This window comes from Diaphorina citri, unplaced genomic scaffold, assembly GCF_000475195.1.
Source record: "Diaphorina citri unplaced genomic scaffold, Diaci psyllid genome assembly version 1.1 scaffold603, whole genome shotgun sequence".
NCBI lineage: Eukaryota > Metazoa > Arthropoda > Insecta > Hemiptera > Psyllidae > Diaphorina > Diaphorina citri.
Window position 1 is genome coordinate 140,816 of NW_007378037.1, and position 17,390 is coordinate 158,205.

At 37.7% G+C, this 17,390-nt stretch overlaps 2 protein-coding genes and 2 long non-coding RNA genes across 5 annotated transcripts in view; 2 read left to right on the top strand and 2 right to left on the bottom strand.

Annotated features, from left to right (window-relative positions):
* LOC103510486 (serine-threonine kinase receptor-associated protein) overlaps window positions 1-7,632 on the top strand; it is a 15,384-nt gene extending 7,752 nt beyond the window's left edge. The window contains exons 3-6 of the mRNA XM_026824521.1: window positions 770-909; window positions 4,560-4,819; window positions 5,453-5,595; window positions 6,213-7,632. Coding sequence (XP_026680322.1) covers window positions 770-909; window positions 4,560-4,819; window positions 5,453-5,595; window positions 6,213-6,433 — 764 coding nt within the window. The 3' untranslated portion in view covers window positions 6,434-7,632. The remainder of the gene's footprint in view (window positions 1-769; window positions 910-4,559; window positions 4,820-5,452; window positions 5,596-6,212) is intronic.
* Window positions 7,633-9,205: 1,573 nt separating this feature from the next.
* On the bottom strand, window positions 9,206-9,895 carry LOC113467966. The gene is made up of 2 exons (XR_003391864.1): window positions 9,715-9,895; window positions 9,206-9,624 (listed from the first exon to the last, which is right to left on the bottom strand). It is a non-coding gene; the product is annotated as an uncharacterized LOC113467966 (long non-coding RNA).
* A 267-nt stretch (window positions 9,896-10,162) lies between these two features.
* On the bottom strand, window positions 10,163-10,626 carry LOC113467967. Its single transcript, XR_003391865.1, has 2 exons — window positions 10,433-10,626; window positions 10,163-10,312 (listed from the first exon to the last, which is right to left on the bottom strand). It is a non-coding gene; the product is annotated as an uncharacterized LOC113467967 (long non-coding RNA).
* Window positions 10,627-13,494: 2,868 nt separating this feature from the next.
* Window positions 13,495-16,033, top strand: LOC103510478. Of its 2 annotated transcripts, XM_008475151.3 has the most exons (4): window positions 13,495-13,683; window positions 14,557-15,111; window positions 15,232-15,306; window positions 15,727-16,033. In XM_008475151.3, exons 1-4 carry the CDS (start codon window positions 13,539-13,541, stop codon window positions 15,822-15,824), a joined length of 873 nt encoding a protein of 290 aa, XP_008473373.1. In that variant the 5' UTR covers window positions 13,495-13,538; the 3' UTR covers window positions 15,825-16,033. The 2 variants fall into 2 exon arrangements, with proteins under 2 accessions (XP_008473373.1, XP_026680320.1); XM_026824519.1 differs by lacking the exons at window positions 15,232-15,306; window positions 15,727-16,033 and adding an exon at window positions 15,447-15,712.
* Window positions 16,034-17,390: the final 1,357 nt, after the last annotated feature.

The following is a 17,390-nucleotide window of genomic DNA, read 5'->3' on the forward strand; positions in this document are numbered from 1 at the left end:
GGAAATTCACTATTTGGGCCCCCCCCCCCCTTGACAAAATCCTGGATACGGCCCTGGTCGGTTCAGGTTGACTTGGCGTATTAGGTTTATTATTCCTATACCTACTCTGATACATACATAGGTGTCATTGATTTTATCACTGATAGGTAGGTACTAGGTAGAATAAAACACGTGGGTAGGTACAGCACTATAGGTACATAGGTAGGTACGTATATGAGGAGTTATACATCACAGACTGTACCTACCTGTGTAGGTAGACTGTAGTATGTAGGTATAGACCATCGGGCCGCATATTTAGTATGGCCAGGTATAGGTTATCGATTATATTATTCGTACCTAGTGGTAATCTGTGTAATTATATTGACTAGTCATTACTGTGGGTCTTGTGAGTGATGGTGATAGTATACTAGGTATTCACGTTGACTGGTCAGTGTTATAAAAGGTCAATGCCACACGGAAGTGACCGGCTACCGTGGGTTGGGTGGCAAAGAATGCTTCCTTTGTTCGAATGGTTATCTTTTGCGTGGCCAGTCAGGCTTGAAAGCAACCATTGTCTTTAGCTACCTTTATGATTGTATAAGGTGAGATTAACTGAAAACTCTCTGTGGTAAGATCAGGCATAATAAGTAGGTAGGTACTCTTATTCTGGTCAAAATTATCAAACAACTCTCAATGGAAATGAATACTCTCCTGATTATCAAATGAATTTAAGTATCTTGACCACTGCACCATTGAGACAGGTAAAATATGCCTGTTCTTTACTCTACAGATGGAAAGCCCATGCTACGACAAGGAGACACAGGGGATTGGATTGGAACATTTGAAGGTCACAAAGGCTGTGTCTGGGGTGTGGACATCAACAAGGATGCATCAAAGGCTGCCTCGGGAGCCGCTGATTTTCAGGCCAAGGTAAGATAAAAATTCATGGTAATTATTCAGAAGCCACAACAATGAAAGAGAAAGCTCTTTTTTGTGTTTAACCTAACCTATAATAACACTGATCACTGCTCTAATTGTAATAACCTTAATACTCCTTTTTGTGTTTAACCTAACCCTATAATAACACTGGTCACTGCTCTAATTCTGAAAACTCTTTTTTGTGTTTAACCTAACCCTATAATAACAATGGTCACTGTTCATTTGTGCTAGTCCTTTTTGTAGCAATTTCCCATTGATGTGACTTCTGAATAAGTACCAAATTTATTATTACATTCCATCCTGACTTACTCTAAACACAACAACCTGGTCAGTGGTCATTCTATCTTATGTGTAAAGGTACTAGTTTTAGTAAATTGTTACTGTCCCCTGGTTAGCAGGAACTATTGGACTCTGAAACTAGGCATTGAAGTAAGGTCGTAGTAATAGGGGGGAACATACTGAAGTAGGTATTGAGTAAATTGTTTATTTTTCAAACTAAGTAGATACTGATTGTTTTGGTTGGTTATAGTCTAATTGGAGTCTTATGGTTGTGCAGAACAAAGATCCTGTCATTATAACAAAGTGTTTTCTGATGAAAAAAAAGTGAACCATTTAGGTAGGTATTGACGCGTTTTTCGTCATACTACGCAACTGGTGAAAAAATACTACCATACGATTTTATTGCACTGACTCTCAAACCAGAGGTGCTGGGTTCGAATCCCGGCCAAAGCGGAAATTTTCTGACCGAACTTTTTCGTTCTTGGATAGGCATGGATGTAAAATAATGTGCCTTGAAGTAATGCGAAAGCGGTGCTAAGGTAGAGCCTGGTTAGCTTGGAGGGTAGTGCGTCTGCCTTGTAAGCGCTAGGTTGTGGTTTCGATTCCCACCCGGTGCGAACTTTATCCTAAACGGATAAGGTTCGTTCTCGGAACGGCTGGCTTTCTTCTATCCTGCCCACCTTCTCTCTCCGTTTTCAGGATGATAAGACCTCCGTTTTCACGGTTCCCTCTATCAAACCTCTCGAAAAAAAGGGGGGCAGGGAATGAATGAAAAGGGAATGGGGAATAGCCAGACATTCGGTACACCCTGTAACAAAATATGCTTAGCTCCTAGAGGCTCTCGGTGTAAAAACTTCACTCGTGAAAAATATGTATGAATAAAAATAAAAGTAATAAAAAATAACCCCTCCAGGCCAGTAGTTGCCTTGGAAATTCTCATATGACAATTCGAACCATTAGTGATTAGTACAGGGGATAGGTTAATTTCTTTATCAATTATCTCTCTGGAGAAAAATGATTCCTAAGAAAAATTGCATGAAGAAAAATTGCCACTTCTAACTTTACGAAGGATTCAGATTGCCTGAGGCAAGTTTTTCGACAATGCTCTTAGGAAAGTTGACCAAGTGTTTACACTTAAAAGTCTAAACGACTCTGCACTAAGACCAAGGGTCTGACTAAGTTATTTACGGCCGTTTGTAAGTCTTGTCACTTATTGTCATTCTCTGACGGTCTAAATCTAGGGTTGAATGGTAGAGATTGCCCTAGGCGCTTAGGCAATGATTTCGCCCTTTGTAATGTCTTGTATTGTGTATTGAATTATAACCAATAAAGAGTCTAAGGGTGGATTACACCAATATTTTTTCAGTCCTTAGGATGCTTGTTAAGTTCCATTTGATTTGTATAGGCTTAACAGGGCTAGGGCTGTTAAGGTAACAGGCTGTTAGGGGCTAGAAATTAGGTTAGTGTTAGACTGCGGGACTAAAGGGACTTTTCAGTCTCATTCTTGCATGAAAAAATAATAGAATAGATCAAGGTACATATATATTCGTCTAGTCCTATTTACTTACTTGACCGGTCTGTAGAATTCCTACTTCACACGACACGATCTTTTTCCATTCTTTTACATCCATGCATATCCAAGAACAGAAAAGTCTGGTTAGCAAATTTCCGCCCAGGCCTGGATTCGAACCCAGCACCTCCGGGTTTAGAGTCAGTGCTCTTGACCACTCGGCCACAGAGAATACTTGTCTCACAGTCTCCCAGCCGGTTTGGGACATACACCGGAGCAGGTTTAGGCTGCGGGACTAAAGGGACTTTTCAGTCTCATTCTTGCATGATAAAAATTAATAGAATAGATCAAGGTACATATATATTCGTCTAGTCCTATTTACTTGACCGGTCTGTAGAATTCCCACTGCACACGACACGATCTTTTTCCATTCTTTTACATCCATGCCTATCCAAGAACAGAAAAGTCTGGTTAGAAAATTTCCGCCCTGGCCGGGATTCGAACTTAGTACCTCCAGGTTTAGAGTCAGTGCTCTTGACCACTCGGCCACAGAGAATACTTGTCTCACAGTCTCCCAGCCGGTTTGGGACATACACCGGACTCACCGGAGCAGTACCGGGCTAATCTCATAAATATTATCTAGGAAGTGTATCGACGTGAATATGGACTCGGTTATGTACCTACTATATATGATACATACATAGATGTCATTGATTTTATCACTGACAGGTAGGTAGAGTAAAACACGTGGGTAGGTACAGCACTATAGGTACTTAGGTAGGTACGTATATGAGGAGTCATACACAGACTACACCTACCTATGTAGGTAGACTGTAGTATGTAGGTATAGACCATCGGGCCGCATATTTAGTATGGCCAGGTATAGGTTATCGATTATATTATTCGTACCCACTGGTAATCTATGTGTAATTATATTGACTAGTCATTACTGTGGGACTTGTGAGTGATGGTGATAGTATAGTCATTACTGTGGGACTTGTGAGTGATGGTAATAGTATACTAGGTATTCACGTTGACTGGTCAGTGTTATAAAAGGTCAATGCCACACGGAAGTGACCGGCTACCCTGGGTTGGGTGGCAGAGAATGCTTCCTTTGTTCGAATGGTTATCTTTTGCGTGGCCCGTCAGGCTTGAAAGCAACCATTGTCTTTAGCTACCTTTATGATTGCATAAGGTGTGTCCACACATGGTCAACGGAGTCGACGGTGGTCTTCGACTATGTGTGGACACGACTATAATGAAGCTTACGAACCAATCTCGGTGTAGTGGTTACCGTTTTGGACTTCGGATCTGGAGGTTGGTAGTTCGAGTTCAAGTTAACTATAACTGCTGAGGTTTTATCGTCCCAAAAACGAATATCAGATGGGCGATAAGAGATTATTTCTCATTTCATTTAGCTGCTGGGTCAACACGAAAACACCAGAAAGTTGTATTGTTTTTTTACAATGCTTATGGTACCTGAGATCAATCAATGTGATTTCTCAATTATTTAGCCTTAAGATACCATGAATCTTAAGGCTAAATAATTGAGAAATCACATTGACCAGAAAGTTACTTGTTCAAATATTTGCAATCGAAAACGAGTACGAATTTTTGTTGATGGTGGGATTCGAACCCCGGGACCTTGAGAATGATAATGACATAACACCGGAGGCGTTCTCTACCACCTGACCCCTTATAGCTCCATTATTACTTGGTCAATTTCTCAAATAAACGAGAATTGAATTCCATGCATTGGCTGGGTTCGAACCTACGCCCTCCTGTTTACCAGGCGAGCATCTTGACTACTCCGCCACCAAGGCACCAAATAATGAACTAATGTTGACCATCTCTCATTTTTTCCCCTTCCGCAGAGCCAACGGTGTACCGCGGTCACTCTTCCGGCATCAAGCACGTGCAATTCTTCAAGAACAACACTCGCCTCATATCGTGTGCCGAAGACAAGACCGTGCGGCTGTGGGACGTGAGTGCAAGTGCCGAGGTACAGAAGCTGGAATTCGGAGCCGTACCGAACAGTCTGGAGATATCCCGGGACGGAACCACTATCACCGTCACCCATGGCAGCTGTGTTACCTTCCTAGATGCCAACTCGTGAGTACCGAGAAGCTTAATTTTCTTGGAAGGATAAGCCGTTTATTTTAGGGCAAAGTTGTTTTTATTATTATTATTATTATTATTTTTATTGTTTGTATTACTTAATTAATGCGAAAGTGGTTCAATCTTTTACTAAAGTAATGAGAAAGTATTGCAGTAGGTCCAAATTTTCAAAATTTATTTTTTTTATTTTATTTAGACTGTCGAATTAGGACATGTAGTCCCATTATTGTGTAGTCCCAAAATTGGGAAGTGGCTGGAAATATCCGTTTTAGGCTCCCCTGATTCCAAAGAAGTGACGGAAAAAAAGTTAGGCAAGTTTCCTTGAGGGATAAAAAAATTGGGTTTAACGTCACTGTATAGCTGCTAAATTGACGGGGGTTTTACCCACCATTCGGCAGCAAGCTACCCACCTACTCACATCAGCCTCACTCAGTTTGAGTGGGGTCGGGAAAAAGCAGCAGGGCGCGATTGTCCAGATGGTCCCCCATCTGTTGTTGTTGTTGTAGCGGCTTCATCTGTAGCCGAGTTTCCGGATAGTAATCACACGCAACGTGCTATCGCCGCGCCGTCTGGCTGGTAACAACTAACAACCTTGATAATATATTCCTTTCTCTCTCTCCTCCACAGTCTGGAGCTGATCAAGGAGCACAAGGTACCCGCCCAAGTACATTCCGCCTCGCTGTTGCTTAACTCGGAACGTCCTATTTTCGTGTGTGGAGGTGAAGACTTGAAAATGTACAAATTCGACTATTCGACTGGAGCTGAAATTGGTAAGTACAACTTACACTGTACCATGAAATCTATATCCCAGTATTTACCCTCCTTTTTTTTGTGCTTGGAGCTGCTCCACAATACATCACGACTGCTTGGCAGAACACCACATGAATTAGTTGTATGGATTTGGATTTTGTTGTTGCTTGTTCCCTTGTGCCCTTTATGTTCTTTAAATGTTCCAATGAACGCCAGCCATTTGTGTAAATGTCCTGGCACGGCAGCCAGCCATTAATATTGTAGCAAAATGGATGCTAGGGGAAAAATTACTTAAGTAATTATCAATATTTCGCCTAACCCCCACCCCTTTGTTTCCCCATCAGAATCATTCAAAGGCCACTTCGGGCCGATCCACTGTGTCAAATTCCAGGGGAAAAATTACTCAAGTAACTATCAATATTTCGCCTAACCCCCACCCCTTTGTTTCCCCATCAGAATCATTCAAAGGTCACTTCGGACCGATCCACTGTGTCAAATTCTCCCCGGATGGAGAGCTCTATGCTTCCGGATCTGAAGATGATACCTTGGCAGTTAGTTCAAATGGATGCTAGGGGAAAAATTACTTAAGTAACTATCAATATTTCGCCTAACCCCCACCCCTTTGTTTCCCCATCAGAATCATTCAAAGGCCACTTCGGGCCGATCCACTGTGTCAAATTCTCCCCGGATGGAGAGCTCTACGCTTCGGGCTCTGAAGATGGGACACTCCGCCTATGGCAAACCAACGTGGGTAAGACATACGGCCTGTGGAAGTGTATTGAAGGCGGCCTGAATAACTCGCTCGGATTGGACAGCTCGGGACATTTGAACAATGTACACGAGGTGATTGCTAACTAGAGCCCTAGAGCCGAGAGACTGGATGATGTGAGAGAGGGTTTACTGGTGGAGAGAGATCCCCCCCCCCAAAGAGGTAGTCTTTTTTCCATTAAAACATGAAAGGTGCGGTGCAGATTTTTTTTTATATATATATATAAGAGGTTTGAATGGTTTGATACAGGGAACTGTAACAACGGGTCAACAAAAGACTTATTCCCCCCATAATATGTCAAAATACATTTTGAGACCTTGGTTAGACTGCGGGGGTAAAAGGACTTTTCAGTCCTATCCCAACAGGATGAACAAGGTACGAGTAGGTATATTCTATTCTAATATCGACCCCAAATCGAAGAGAAGGATGGGATACTTTAATAGCCCCCTTTTTTCAAGCTACAAAGTCGGTGTAAAAATCCAAGCTGAACCTCGTCACCAGTAAACTTTCTATATCTCATATGCCAACACAAAGATGAGACATGAGAGACCCTAATGAAACTTTTACCATTTATGTTATACATACATTCAAGACTAGGATTTTCTTTGAAGGTTACCTTCTACGATTGAATAAGGCAGGGATAGAGCTGGAATTTTCATTATCCATTATCAAAAAACTCGGTCTTATTTTACTACTCTTTTATCTGTTTTGACTGCTGGGGTAAAGGGACTGTTTAGTCTCATTCGAGTAGGATAAATAAGGTATTCTATTCTGTTCTTTTGATAATCTACTCAATTTGTACATACTCAGGCACAAAATATTACAGACCCGAATAAAACAAAAAGGAAGATCTCAGAGATTTTCCTGTTCTAATTTCAAGTTTCATCTGTTTTGAAGGAAGATAACCTAAAATGAAATTTTTGTTTTGTAAACCTCTGCTGTGAATTTTTATTAAGTATTTTACTATTTTGTTTGGATCCTCGAAAACTCCCATGTACATAATTATATGAAATGGGTGGTTGTAGATTTTTTTTTTCAAGAGGTTTGATAGAGGGAACTGTAACTGCTAAGGTCTTATCCCCCCGAAAGTGAAAAGAGGGAAGACATGATAGGAGAAAGCCAGCCGTTCCGAAAACGAACCTTATTTGTGAAGGATAAAGTCCGCCCCGGGCGGAAATCGAATGAGCGACCTACCTGAAAGTGACCGAAAGTTTACAAGGATCTGAACAAAACGAAATAGTTCTAATAGTCACACGAAATGATCTTCATGATTTTTATACTTCTTTGCCATATCCGTACCTACGTACTTTGTTACTGTACATTTTTCACCAAAAGAATTCTGCTTTCATTCATTTTTAAAAGGTTAAAACCCCATAGCTGAATATATTTTCATGGGTCTCTATAAATTCTATTGTTGTGTCCAACTTTACTGCTTACAGCATCAAACGAGCTTAACCTTATCAGTTGTATTCAAAACTTCAAAATCTACTGTTTTTTCAAGTTTAGTTGGAGGGTACTGTTCAAAACTGCCAACATTCAGCCACAACTCCCCATGCAAAGAAGTGTAAAAATCGTAGTATTCTAAGTATTATAATTATTTTACTTTTTGTATTTTTGTATCTTCCACAAGACCACATTTGTGAGAATATCTCATATGCCAACACAAAGATGAGACATGAGACCCTAATGAAACTTTTACCATTTATGTTATACATACATTCAATACTAGGATTTTCTTTGAAGGTTATCTTCTACGATTGAATAATTTTGCCGATTCTCGGCCCCTTAGAACACTTTTTACTTTTTAAATTTTGTCAAAATTTAAAAATTCGCGGGCATTGCTTATCATTTTGTTGCCCTACACGTAAAACGTTTTGCATAGCCTCGCAGGAGTATTTTAAGCCGCATTTACACGAGATTGTTCCCGTACTTTTTTACATTTCTGGAAAAAATGGAAAAAATAGATTTGCCAGAATTCAAGTAAAAATGAAATTAATTTTTGATTACTTAATACCTACCTAAACAGATCTATAGGGAAATTTTCACACCAGGAAACAGTAAACTCTACCATAAACAAGTTTATTTTTCAAACCTTTTGCCGGTCCTAATTTTGCGCATTCGCAAATTCGCATTTCCACAATCGATTTTTAAAATGCGCAGTCACTTCGTAGGAGAGGGGAGGGGGGTGTTGCCGGTTTCCCCTTCCCCTTATTCCTTATCACCTTTTTGGCTCAAAAGTGAATTTTTAAATTTTCAGAAGTTTTTTTTTTAATTAAAAAGAAACACCATTTTGATTGAATAAGGCAGGGATAGAGCTGGAATTTTCATTATCCATTATCAAAAAACTCAGTCTTATTTTACTACTCTTTTATCTGTTTTGACTGCTGGGGTAAAGGGACTGTTTAGTCTCATTCGAGCAGGATAAATAAGGTATTCTATTCTGTTCTTTTGATAATCTACTCAATTTGTACATACTCAGGCACAAAATATTACAGACCCGAGTAAAACAAAAAGGAAAACCTCTGAGATTTTCCTGTTGTAATTTTAAGTTTCATCTGGTTTTGAAGGAAGATAACCTGAAATGAAATTTTTGTTTTGTAAGTAGTAAACCTCTGCTGTGAATTTTTATTAAATATTTTACTATTTTGTTTGGATCCTCGAAAACTCCCATGTACATAATTATATGAAATGGGTGGTTGTAGATTTTTTTTTTCAAGAGGTTTGATAGAGGGAACTGTAACTGCTAATGTCTTATCGTCCCGAAAGTGAAAAGAGGGAAAACATGATAGGAGAAAGCCAGCCGTTCCGAAAACGAACCTCATCTGTTAAGGATTAAGTCCGCCCCGGGCGAAAATCGAATCCGCGACCTGTCTGAAACGAACCTTTTGGTTTACAAGGATCTGAACAAAACGAAATAGTTCTAATAGTCACACGAAATGATCTTCATGATTTTTATACTTCTTTGCAATATCCGTACCTCTGTACTTTGTTACTGTACATTTTTCACCAAAAGAATTCAGCTTTCATTCATTTTTAAAAGGTTAAAATCCCATAGCTGAATATATTTTCATGGGTCTCTATAAATTCTATTGTTGTGTCCAACTTTACTGCTTACAGCATCAAACGAGCTTAACCATTTCAGTTGTATTCAAAACTTCAAAATCTACAGTTTTTTCAAGTTTAGTTGGAGGGTACTGTTCAAAACTGCCAACTTTCAGCCACAACTCCTCATGTAAAGAAGTGTAAAAATCGTAGTATTCTAAGTATTATAATTATTTTACTTTTTGTATTTTTGTATCTTCCACAAGACCACATTTGTGAGCAAAGAAGTGTAAAAATCGTAGTATTCTAAGTATTATAATTATTTTACTTTTTTGTATTTTTGTATCTTCCACAAGACCACATTTGTGAGTCACAGAATTCACTTTTGTTTCAAATTCATTGAAGTCATTTATTTGAGAAATACTCATTTGAAAATATTTATTACTTTTAAAAGTGTACTTCGATTTATTTATTTATTTATTTATGACGATTAATAGATAATAAAATGTTTGTTTTTTATATCTAAAATGACAAGGTTCTTTTCTTTTTTTACCAAAGGAAAATTTTAATAGGTACATACGTAAGTAGACTAGAAACCTAAAGGTATGTCCACACAGTCGATCGACGGCCGTCGACTATGTGTGGAAGTCATGAAATTTGTTTCATCACAGTAAGCATATGTTTAGCCCAAAACTGGAGCTCAGTTTTTCCCAATGGTTCTTCAGATCAAAATATCCAGGTTGCAAATGTTCATTAGAATTTCAAAGGATAAATCGTTTTGTGTAGAGGTGTTATCAGCTTCTTTTCTACTGGTTTCTTAAGAAGAACGTTGAAGAATTGGACATGCTGATTTTCAGTTAGTGGTAGATTTAGTTCGTACGAAGTTTTTACGATTTCCGTACAAGCTCGGAGATTTCGTGACAGACCTGAAAAAGAAGAAAAAGCGATACGGATTTTCAATTGGTATGATTACCAGGAAGTTTTTGCAAAAGTTATGAAATTTACATCGCCATTGCAAATTTACAATTTTAGACTAGGATACTTACACTGATAGTCAAACAAAAGACGGAGTAGAAGAACACATTGCTTTTTGTATTTCTCTTCGGGTCCAGATCGATTCTTGATGTCTAGAAAATACTCTAGTAGACCTTCAACAGCCTGAACTTTTTTCTTGTTCAACAATTCAATGGAAATATGAACACAGATGATGGAAACATACACTTGTAATGGAGGGTACAATAGGAACGTCACTGTATAGCTGCTAAATTGACGGGGGTTTTACCCACCATTCGGCAGCAAGCTACCCGCCTACTCACATCAGCCTCACTCAGTTTGAGTGGGGCCAGGAAAAGGCAGCAGCGCGTGATTGTTTAGGTGGTCCCCCATCTGTTGTAGCGGCTTCATCTGTAGCCGAGTTTCCGGATAGTAATCACACGGAACGTGCTATCGCCGCGCCGTCTGGCTGGTAACAACTAACAACCTTGATAATATATTCCTTTCTCTCTCGCCTCCACAGTCTGGAGCTCTGAAGTTAGGCAACATTTTGTGTGATTGGTTTCTGGATCAGTGAATATCTGGGCAATTATATGCTGCTGGCTCTTACCGGTCCTACTCAGGCTGGGTAATGTATGTGGCTGGCTTGTAACCAAATGGACTAAATTCACATCATTAAAAACCTTAGCCAGTGATAACAGTGGCATTAAAACTTTGATTTTTTGGACTTGGTCTTCTCTGCCTCTTACCCATTCCATTTGTCTCTGTGATGCCAGAAGACTACTCAAGGTAAACCACACAATCCGAATAACTTACCAGATGATGGGAGTTCATTTGCACAGTCCAAATATTTTTCTATTCTATTATGTATAAGATGATCAGTGAATATTGACAAGGCATCTGGGGTGGTGTTATTTGTGCTACACCATCTGTTTGAGAAGACACAAACACTGTATCTAAACATCTTCATTTTATTCAGCCTGATGGTTAACTTTATAAGATGCAATCAATAACTTACCAGATGATGGGAGTTCATTTGCACAGTCCAAATATTTTTCTATTCTGTTATGTATAAGATGATCAGTGAATATTGACAAGGCATCTGGGGTGGTGTTATTTGAGCTACACCATCTGTTTGAGAAGACGCAAACACTGTATCTAAACATCTTCATTTTATTCAGCCTGATGGTTAACTTTATAAGATGCAATGGTGAATTCATTGCAAAGTGGAAAATTTTCTACAAGTTGAACTTGATCCAAAAATACATATTGAGGGGAGTGTTACAAGTTACATCACAGTCAACTCAGTAATTTGGAAAATTTTCTACAAGTTGAACTTGATCCAAAAATACATATTGAGGGGAGTGTTACACAAGTTACATCACAGTCAATTCTTAATATAAAAATTGGAGGCTTCTCAAAGGGAATTTCGCTTCGTGTTTTAAATAATAGGCAAAAATTAAGGAACTAGATTTATGAATAAGCTCAAAAACACTTAAAAATGAAAAAGTTCCAAACTTTCTGGCCCCTTAGAACACTTTTTACTTTTTAAATTTTGTCAAAATTTAAAAATTCGCGGGCATTGCCTCAGTAATTTAAAAATTGGAGGCCTCTCAAATATTCATTAGAGAATTTCGCTTCGTGTTTTAAATAACAAGCAAAATTTAAGGAACTGGATTTATGAATAAGCTCAAAAACACTAAAAATGAAAAAGTTCCAAAACTTTGTGGCCCCTTGGAACACTTTTTAAATTTTGTCAAAATTTAAAAATTCGCGGGCATTGCTTATCATTTTGTTGCCCTACACGTAAAACGTTTTGCATAGCCTCGCAGGAGTACCTATTTTAAGCCGCATTTACAAGAGATTGTTCCCGTACTTTTTTACATTTCTGGAAAAAATAGATTTGTGAGATTTCAAGTAAAAATTAAATTAATTTTTGATTAGGTACTTAATACCTACCTAAACAGATCTATTGGGAAATTTTCACACCAGGAAACAGTAAACTCTACCTTAAACAAGTTTATTTTTCAAACCTTTTGCCGGTCCTAATTTTGCGCATTCGCATTTCCACAATCGATTTTTAAAATGCGCAGTCACATCGTAGGAGAGGGGAGGGGGGGTGTTGCCGGTTTCCCCTTCCCCTTATCCCTTATCACCTTTTTGGCTCAAAAGTGAATTTTTATTTTTTAAATTTTCAGAAGTTTTTTAATTAAAAAGAAACACCATTTTATCAGCCATTGATAAGTGATAGCCCAGTAAATTTACGACTGTCCAGACTTCCACTGAAAACATCCACCCAATAGCCTTTCATAAGCACCAACATGAGTAGAATTATAACGTAAGTTAAAATACTGATTGGTATGTACTCTGACAGTCCTTAGCTCTACTTATTTTAGGAACCAAGTAGGTTAAGTGCCTAAGTAGAAAAGAGTAGATGTTTTATGAGTAGCTGCTTTCAAATGTATGCACCTACTTTCTGTAAAGGCCCCTACATACAACAAATTAATTTAGCTCCATTCCAAGTAGATTGGAGTCAAAATCCCATACAGCACAAAAGTTGGAAATCTACGTAATACCATTGTCAAAAGTAATTCCGTATTACAGAAGCAAGAAAAACAATATGTAATAGGTCTGGATAAATCCATAACATCTGTACTAAATCACTATTACTTGTGTATTTATATAAATCATGAGAATGTAGACTGTAATAAATTTGTCAATACAAAACTTGTAATACATTCAGCACTTCACAACTTTTATGAACTTGGTAAAAATCAATGATGTTCAAAGATAGTGTGTAATAGAAATTTTAAATGCCAAAAAGTACAGGTCCAGTTGTAAGAGATCTGGGTGCATGCAACATCCCATCCACTGGTATTTTATCCACATTTCTGATATTTCACTGGGTAATTACATAATGTCATAACTGCTTGTATTTCTGTTTCAGATAATAATTACAATCTATTATTGAACTTGAACATGAATGAAAATGACATACAATTATTAGACACCATTAAGTAATGGTAATGGTAATGGTAATGATATTACTTTTATTTAACAATAATTACAAAACATGGTAAATAACAATTGAACAAGCAAAATGATAAATCTTGTATTTCTGTTTCAGATAATAATTACAATCTATTATTGAACTTGAACATGAATGAAAATGACATACAATTATTAGACACCATTAAAAAATACCTCCAGAAATATCTAGACAGACAAGATGTACCGACTAAGCCTCCCATTAAATTGTTAGACACACTAGCTTACTATTTTATTCAAAGCAATGATTTAGAAGGTAAGTATTTTCCCACCTTGAAGATGTAAGTACAAACTACAAGAAGGTGTAAGTAGATTACATCTTTAGGCATTAATAGCTTTTTCCTGAAAGCAACTTCATATTTTGCTTTACATAACATTTTAAAAATACCTAATTTTTAAAAATAATAAGTTTTCGTGTTGACCCAGCACCTAAATGAAATGGGAAATAATCTCTTATCGCCCATCTGATATTCGTTTTTGGGACGATAAAACCTCAGCAGTTATAGTTAACTTGGACTCGAACCACCAACCTCCAGATCCGAAGTCCAAAACGGTAACCACTACACCGAGATTGGTTCGTAAGATTCATTATAGTCGTGTCCACACATAGTCGAAGACCACCGTCGACTCCGTTGACCATGTGTGGACACACCTTATACAATCATAAAGGTAGCTAAAGACAATGGTTGCTTTCAAGCCTGACTGGCCACGCAAAAGATAACCATTCGAACAAAGGACTGTTAGACACACTAGCTTACTATTTTATTCAAAGCAATGATTTAGAAGGTAAGTAAGTATTTTCCCACCTTGAAGATGTAAGTACAAACTACAAGAAGGTGTAAGTAGATTACATCTTTTAGGCATTAATAGCTTTTTCCTGAAAGCAACTTCATATTTTGCTTTACATAACATTTTAAAAATACCTAATTTTTAAAAATAATAATAATAATAATAATAAATGGGGTGGCAATCTGGGGTGGTAGAGATTCACTGAAGCACTTGCCTCACCTAGGTGAAAGGTTACCTTTCACTCAGTCTCATGGGTCCTGAAGTGATTGATTTTAGAGTGACTTCAATACTTCAACTGTAGTCAGTTTCTTTTGATTAAATGAAATCTTTCTCATTTCAGGCTTGCAGTTGATAATAAATGTCCACAAACTAGATTACAAAGACTTTGTCCAGAAAGGTGAATACAAGCACTACCTCATTGACTACTACAGCACACTGAATCAATTGGACAAATCATTTGACATTATAAATAACTACTTCAAAGCCAATAATCAAGTTCATTACATGATTAAGCTGTCCATTAAAAAGCTCATCACAAGTGTTGTGTGTAATCGTAGTGAGGCTACATTAGTCAATCTGATAAAGCATGTGAAAACATTTAGTACAAACACCAAAGATTACTACCCGTTGTTAATCCTGTGGAAAAATTTATACATGAGTGAATGGCACTCTGATCATATGGAAGCTAAAGATTTGTTCCTATTGTACCCTCCATTACAAGTGTATGTTTCCATCATCTGTGTTCATATTTCCATTGAATTGTTGAACAAGAAAAAAGTTCAGGCTGTTGAAGGTCTACTAGAGTATTTTCTAGACATCAAGAATCGATCTGGACCCGAAGAGAAATACAAAAAGCAATGTGTTCTTCTACTCCGTCTTTTGTTTGACTATCAGTGTAAGTATCCTAGTCTAAAATTGTAAATTTGCAATGGCGATGTAAATTTCATAACTTTTGCAAAAACTTCCTGGTAATCATACCAATTGAAAATCCGTATCGCTTTTTCTTCTTTTTCAGGTCTGTCACGAAATCTCCGAGCTTGTACGGAAATCGTAAAAACTTCGTACGAACTAAATCTACCACTAACTGAAAATGAAATTTGCAATGGCCCCTTAGAGGAAACTTCGTAGGTATTTCACAATTATTTTGATGTAAATTTCATAACTTTTGCAAAAACTTCCTGGTAATCATACCAATTAAAAATCCGTATCGCTTTTTGTTTTCTTTTTCAGGTCTGTCACGAAATCTCCGAGCTTGTACGGAAATCGTAAAAACTTCGTACGAACTAAATCTACCACTAACTGAAAATCAGCATGTCCAATTCTTCAACGTTCTTCTTAAGAAACCAGTAGAAAAGAAGCTGATAACACCTCTACACAAAACGATTTATCCTTTGAAATTCTAATGAACATTTGCAACTTGGATATTTTGATCTGAAGAACCATTGGGAAAAACTGAGCTCCAGTTTTGGGCTAAACATATGCTTACTGTGATGAAACAAATTAACTGAAAATCAGCATGTCCAATTCTTCAACGTTCTTCTTAAGAAACCAGTAGAAAAGAAGCTGATAACACCTCTACACAAAACGATTTATCCTTTGAAATTCTAATGGACATTTGGAACTTGGATATTTTGATCTGAAGAACCATTGGGAAAAACTGAGCTCCAGTTTTGGGCTAAACATATGCTTACTGTGATGAAACAAATTTCATGACTTCCACACATAGTCGACGGCCGTCGATCGACTGTGTGGACATACCTTTAGGTTTCTAGTCTACTTACGTATGTACCTATTAAAATTTTCCTTTGGTAAAAAAAGAAAAGAACCTTGTCATTTTAGATATAAAAAACAAACATTTTATTATCTATTAATCGTCATAAATAAATAAATAAATAAATCGAAGTACACTTTTAAAAGTAATAAATATTTTCAAATGAGTATTTCTCAAATAAATGACTTCAATGAATTTGAAACAAAAGTGAATCTGTCTGTAAACAAAATATCTCGAGAACGGTAAAGCTAAATCAAAATTTTGAAGGTGTACCTTCAAAATCAAGCCCCCCCAAAAATTTAGGCAAGAACCGCCTATGGACGTTAAACCCACTAAAATAAATAGCTGACCTAAAATAAATAGCTTATCCCTCAAGGAAACTCGCCTAACTTTTTTTCCGTCACTTCTTTGGAATCAGGGGAGCCTAAAACGGATATTTCCAGCCACTTCCCAATTTTGAAAATTTGGACCTACTGCAATACTTCATTACTTTAGTAAAAGATTGAACCACTTTCGCATTAATTAAATAATACAAACAATAAAAATAATAATAAAAACAACTTTGCCCTAAAATAAACGGCTCATCCTTCCAAGAAAATTAAGCTTCTCGGTACTCACGAGTTGGCATCTAGGAAGGTAACACAGCTGCCATGGGTGACGGTGATAGTGGTTCCGTCCCGGGATATCTCCAGACTGTTCGGTACGGCTCCGAATTCCAGCTTCTGTACCTCGGCACTTGCACTCACGTCCCACAGCCGCACGGTCTTGTCTTCGGCACACGATATGAGGCGAGTGTTGTTCTTGAAGAATTGCACGTGCTTGATGCCGGAAGAGTGACCGCGGTACACCGTCGGCTCTGCGGGAAGGGAAAAGATGGGAAATGATCAGCATAAGTTCATTATGTATGCCCGGGTATTAGTGCCCGTATCATATCTGTATCAGTGTATCACAGACAAGCATTCAATGATTATGGAATCAATCTAAACTTTGAAAGGAAAAAAAAAATCTTAAAATTAACGAACATGTTGATATGTTGAATAATATTATTATCTTTTTGTTGTACCATTTGTATTTCTGTTCAACATTATTTGTTAAAAATAGAGCACTTGAAAAAAAAGAGGAATTTCAACTGATTTCTCCCTCTGTATTTATTTGTACATATTCGTTTTTGGGACGGTAAGACCTCAGCAGTGCTAGTTGACTTTGTCTCGAACTACCAGATCCTAACCACAACGCGCTAACCGCTAACAACTAAACCGAGATTGGTCAGTACGTTTCATTATTGAGGTATTTTCAAATGTTTCATTATCTTCGGCCGTCGACTATGTGTGGACGCACCTTATACAATCATAAAGGTAGCTAAAGACAATGGTTGCTTTCAAGCCTGACTGGCCACGCAAAAG